The 6000-nt window shown below is 46.4% G+C and overlaps 1 protein-coding gene across 1 annotated transcript in view; it reads left to right on the top strand.

The window, feature by feature from the left end:
- The first annotated feature begins 257 nt into the window (after nt 1–257).
- The window catches only part of Ccl16 (C-C motif chemokine ligand 16), a 28041-nt gene continuing 22298 nt past the window's right edge, over nt 258–6000 (top strand). Inside the window, exons 1-3 of the mRNA XM_048366123.1 lie at nt 258–336; nt 3257–3377; nt 3675–3792. Of these exons, the coding sequence (XP_048222080.1) occupies nt 258–336; nt 3257–3377; nt 3675–3792 (318 nt within the window). The remainder of the gene's footprint in view (nt 337–3256; nt 3378–3674; nt 3793–6000) is intronic.

Below are 6000 nucleotides of genomic sequence, written 5' to 3'. Positions count from 1 at the left end.
CAAAGTGTCCGATGGCACTGGACTGTTGCACAGTCTGCCATTTTTAATCAACCCACATGAATTCCAATTCCTGCTGAACTCAACCCTGCACCAGCCCCTACTTCCTCTGCCTCCCTCACTTTCAGCCAACACAGAGGCCTGCAGTTTCCCCTCCTCCACTGGCTCTAGGGTCAGAGCTCTGGTTGTGCAACAACAACCAGCAGCAAGGCAGACGCCTCTGCTCAATGCTCCAGAAGCTGTACTCGCCTACTGAGAGGATGAAGGTCTCTGTGGCTGCTCTTTTCCTCCTCCTACTCCTCACCCTCATCATGATTTCTGCTGTTCACAGTCAGCTAAGTGAGTCCCCTCGCTCCCCTATAAGGCAGGGATGATATAAAAAGGGACAGGCTGGTAGAGGTGATGCCAAGAGTGCTGTCAGGTGTCTGCACCAGCCCCCAGGGCTTCTTCTGCCTTCCTGCCCAGCTACTCTCCTCAATTTCTCCCCTTTGTAAATAGATTCAATTGCAAGCCTTTGAAGGTAGGCAGGCAGTTCGAGGAAGCTGAGTTGGGATTCCTCATGAGTCCAAAGACAGGAGAGCAGGAGTGATTGCTTTAGCGAGGGCGCTAAGGAAGATGCTGAGAATGCAATAGGAACTGTAGGTAACAATTAGGGGAGGATGAGGCAAGCTGAAGGGATTCCTGGAGACCATCTCAATCTACCTAAAGAGTCCTACCTTGGCAATGGCCGGCATGGATTGCTGGGACTATCAGGTGTAGTCTACCTGAACCAACACAGTCTTCCAAAATGAAACCTATTGGGACAGCCAAGTGTGTTGTTAGGAGGTTTATGTCCCATCCCCACTATCACTCCCCACCTAAGGAAGTCAGCAGAGAAGAGGAAAGGGGTTGAAAAAGTTTGGAGGCTACAGAGCTGGAGGGAGTGGGGGATTTAGGGGAGCAGGGAGTGTTTGGCCTGTCTCTACCATCATTGATGGGGACCTGATGGCAGAGAAGGCACAAAGACACTAGGCCCTTCTGTGTACTGCCTTAGGCTGCTCCAACCCTTCACTTCTCTCTTTGTCTATCCTAACCATGAAGTCTAACAAGGCTCCACTTGTACAAGCAAAAGTCAAGTGCAACCGGTCCACATCCAATCAGGATGCCCTGGGCTTTGGAAACTTGGCTGAGAAGCAGGGATGTGAACATCATTCACAGAGGGACTGCATGCAGTCACTTACAAAGAGACTGAGTCGGGAAAGTAGAACAGGTAGTCATGCCCCTTGGAAAGGTCAAACATCACCATGTAGTCGGTTCAAGTTTTAAGAAATGAGCTGCTTAGGGGCTGGGGATATGGCCTAGTGGCAAGAGAGCTTGCCTTGTATACATGAGGCCCTGGGTTCGATTCCCCAGCACCACATATACAGAAAACGGCCAGAAGTGGCGCTGTGGCTCAAGTGGCAGAGTGCTAGCCTTGAGCAAAAGGAAGCCAGGGACAGTGCTCAGGCCCTGAGTCCAAGGCCCAGGACTGGCAAAAAAAAAAAGAAAAAGAAATGAGCTGCATGTCAGTGGCTTTTGCCTATAATTCTAGCTACTTAGAAGGCCAAGATCTGAGAATCATGGCTCAAAGCCAGCCAAGGAAGGAATTCCATGCAACTCCTATTTTTAATAAACCACCAAAAAAAGCTGGAAGTAGAGTTGTGACTCGAGTGGTAGTACAAGCCTTGAGTGAGAAAGCTAAGGGACAGAGGCCAGGTACTGAGTTCAAGTCCTAGTACGCACGCAAAAGGAAGGAAGGAAGGAAGGAAGGAAGGAAGGAAAGAAGAAAGAAAGAAAGAGAGAATGAAAGAAAAGAAGGGAGGAAGGAAGGAGAGAAAGAAGGAAAAAGGAAGAAAGAGAAGGGAAGGAGAAAGGAAGGGATGGAAGGAGGAAGGAAAGAAGAAAGGATAAAATGCCTACTCAAAGAATGAATCAACTAGATGGGGCTCTCAAGATGTTTCTATCTTTTTCACCATCCACAGGCAGGCATGGGGTCAGGTTTGGGGATTGGAGGAGGTCTCTGGCCTGATCTCCAGTGTAGTAGCTCCAACAAGCAAATGGTCAGGGGGGGGGGGCCCAAGAGTAACCACAACCTACCAAGCCCTACATCCTTCAAGCAGCACTGAGAAGGAAAAGAGCCACTTCTAAGCAAAGTGATCAGCGCCATTTGTTCCCAATTACAGTAAGTACCAGACTGAGTGGATCTGTGTGCCAGGATCCAAATTGGGCATCTCCTCAAATATTCTCACCATGGTCCCAGGATGAAAGTTATCTTTTGATCCCATTTAATGCATGTGGAAACTGAAACTTAGAGAGATGAAGTGAAGTTCCCATGGTCCAGACTACCCAAAATTCTGACTCAAAGCCTAAATTGTACATTTTTTCATTGTGCCTTAACTCCTCTCACTCATGACTCCACTTTTCACCCTCCTCCCCAACCTTAGCCTTTCTTATATATCCTCATCCTCTAGGATGGATTCCAGGTTTCACCCCAGCTTGGTCAGTGTGTACCCTGGCCTCCCCTGTCCCTCTACTTCTCTGTCTCTTCCTTTCCCTTCCTTCCCACTTTGCATTCCAGCCATCCCAAGCTGCTCAGTGCTCACCAGACACACTGAGCTTCCCCCACCTTCAGGCCTTCTCACATTGCTTTCCCATATTCCAAATTCCACTGATCCTTTGAGAAACAACTCAGCACTCATCACCTGCTCTGGGACTCCTTCTCAAAAACCAAGGCTGGCTTAGGTGGCCCTCATTCTGTTCCCAAAGTACCTTGCATGGAAACGTGTCCTATCCTGAACCACACTGTATTGTAGTGCTTAAATTTTTCATGTTCTTCTCACCCTGACTGGTCTGTTAACTTTTCAAGAATGTCTATCTCTCCTTCATGTTTTTACCCCCACAGAGCTTGGCATGTAACAGGAGTTCCAAACATATTTGCCCAACTGAGTCACTAACTAAAAGAGTCAGCTCTTTTCTTAGTAACTGAAAGAGCCAGCTCCTCCTGATCTTTTTGGACTGGATGGCACTCCATCTGGAAGTTGAAGTCTCCATGTGTGTATCCCCAAAGAGACTCATCTTTTATGTTTCTTGCTTTCCCCATTATCCACCAAGCATACACCAGTCCCTGCAAATAGAAGATCCTGGTATCAAAGAAACAGCATGCAACTGCTACAAGGTGGAGATGGGCATCCATGTCTCCCTCTCTGCCTCCCTGGCTCAACTTGCAATGTGATTCCTTCAGGAATGCCTGAGTGGGTGAACACTCCACCCAGCTGCTGTGTAAAGTATCAAGAGAAAGTACTGCCAAAGAAACTGGTGGCGGGTTACAGAAAGGCCCTCAACTGTCACCTGCCCGCAATCATGTAAGCACATCTCTGAAGCATTCTATGAAGATGGGAGGGCCTGGATTCAATTCTTACTTTTACTGGTTACATCTAGATGGCCCAGTAAATGGTGCCACGATGAAATGGATGGTCTAGTCTGAGAGAGGAAGGGCCTGAGAAAAGAGAAGTTCAGGTAGAGAGACTAGAGAGGATTGAAGGGATGTATGCTGAGGAGCCAAAGAGAAGCTATGAAGAACACATGCTATGTGAGCTGAAGGGGCATGTGATCCAGACTCCTCCGGTCCCCCAGCCACGACTGGAACTCTGTCTTCACAGCTTGGTCACCAAGAAGAACTGGGAAGTCTGCACCAACCCCAACAGCAACTGGGTCCAAGAGTATATCAAGGATCCCAACATACCTTTGATGCCCTCTGAAAATTTGGTCTCATTTACAGTAATCAATACAAAGGAAAGCCAGTGCTCCTCCCTAAGATCAGGCATCAGTGGAACCTCAGATCTAGGGGAGGGAGGAAGGATTAACCTGTGGGGACATGGGCATAAGGCAGCAGGGTCACAATCAGAGAAACAGGCATATGATCAAAATAAAATAAAGTACTTTGGATATTGTCTCGACCCTGAGAGGAAATACCAGAGTGTTTGTTTAATGAATCTGGGTGCACCACTCTTTGGTGCATATATATATTTTTGTTGTTGATTTTTGTTGGTCATGGGGCTTGAACTCTGGTCCTGGATGCCAATTCTGAGCTCTTCAGCTCAAGACTAGTGCTCTACCACTTGAGCCACAGCACCACTTCCAGTTTTCTGGTGGTTAATTGGAGATAAGAGTCTCACAGGCTTTCCTTCCTGAGCTGGCTTTGAACCATGATCCCCAGTTCTCAGCCTCCTGAGTAGCTGGGATTACAAGTGTGAGCCACCAGCACCCAGCTGGTGTATATATGTTAACATCTATGATCTTCTCTGCATGGATCTTTCCCTTTATTAATATGAAGTAGCCTTCTTTGTCCCTTCTGACACTGATTGTAGCTTGAAGTCTATTTTCTCAGATGTAAGTATGGCTATTCCTGCCTGCTTTCAGGATCCATTTGCATAGATCTTCTTTCATCTTTTCTCCCTAAGCCTATGTTTGTCCTTGTCAGTGAGATATGTTTCTTCTGGGCAACACATGATTGGATCTTGTGTTTTGACCCAAGTTACCATTCTATATCCTATGACTGGAGTGCTAAGACCATTAATATTAAACATTAATATTAAAGGCATGTCATATTTTGTTTTTGTGATACTTGCTCCATTCCTCTTCCTGCTTTGTCAATCTATTCTTCTAGTAGACTTCATTCATTCCTGTATTTTCTTGTTTTATTTTTCCTTTCTTCCTCTATGGGTAGGATTTTAAGAATTTTTTGTGGTCTGGTTTAGTTAAGTTCGGGGGCTGGAGAGGACAGCCATATACATCCTCCTCTCAACTCTTCTGCCTCCAGCTCCACAGCAGGGAGCCAACTCTGACAGAATGCAACACTCCCCCAAAATGCAGCTGTGAGTTCAAAACAAAACTTGGTTAACTAATGTCAGATCACTGAGAAAAAAAAACAATGTCCATTTGGAAAATGGGCCAGTGAATTGATCCTGGTGAAATGACTCATAACTGCCCCTTATGGCCAAGCTAGCCATACAGGAGCCTGTTTCCCTGGTCGATTCAACTTCACCCACTCCCCAGAGCTACCTGACCCTCTCCCTGGCTCTGTCTCTGTGCCTCTCCCCCTCCCTTCTACTGTCCCCCCTCTCTTTCAATGCTAACCTTGTACATGCTAGGTAGGTATTCTCCCACTTGAGCCATACCTATAACCCCACCATTCTATTATCTGTCACCATGAATTTGATGACCCTGGGTTCTTCACATAAATACAATGCCCTTTTGTGACTAGTTTATTTCACTTAATGTAATGAAAAGTCTTCAAGGCCCATTCATGTGGTAGCATGTGTCAGAATGGCATTCTTTTAAGTCTGAACAATATTCTACCCTATGTCTCTCCCACAGTTTATTTATCATCCATAGATAGACATGCACTATTCCCTTTTCTTTATATTAGCCAGAGTTAGCAGATCCTGGTTTCTGTCACTGGTACCAGTAGAACACTAACCTGTACAATGACCCTTTGGTCACCACTATGCCCTGAACTGGCAGCTTTCCCCACCTTCTTGCTCTTTGCCTCTCGACAAGGGCTATGTGATGTGTTCTAGTTCTTGCCTGAGCAGTGAGATCTTGCTACTTGTTCCAGGGATTTCTCTGGAACAAGAGTTATCAGAACTCAAGATTGCAACAAAATATGATCAAACCTCTGCCTTCAAGATCTCATAGCCTGAGGGTGACAGAATCACCAACAAGGCTGGGAATATGGCCTAGTGGTAAAGTCCTCGTCTCGTATACATGAAGCCCTAGGTTCTATTCCTCAGTACCACATATATAGAAAAAGCCAGAAATGGCGCTGTGGCTCAACTGGCAGAGTGCTAGCCTTGAGCAAAAAGAAGCCAGGGACAATGCTCAGGCCCTGAGTTCAAGCCCCAGGACTGGCAACAAAAACAAACAACAACAACAACAAAACAAAAAAACCGAATCACCAGCAAATAGTTATTTGTGCCCTAAACT

The sequence above is a fragment of the Perognathus longimembris genome, chromosome 17 (genome assembly GCF_023159225.1).
Source record: "Perognathus longimembris pacificus isolate PPM17 chromosome 17, ASM2315922v1, whole genome shotgun sequence".
In the NCBI taxonomy this organism is placed as follows: Eukaryota; Metazoa; Chordata; class Mammalia; order Rodentia; family Heteromyidae; genus Perognathus; species Perognathus longimembris.
The sequence above is the reverse complement of the archived record's forward strand: the minus strand, read 5'-3'. Positions and strand labels throughout refer to the sequence as shown.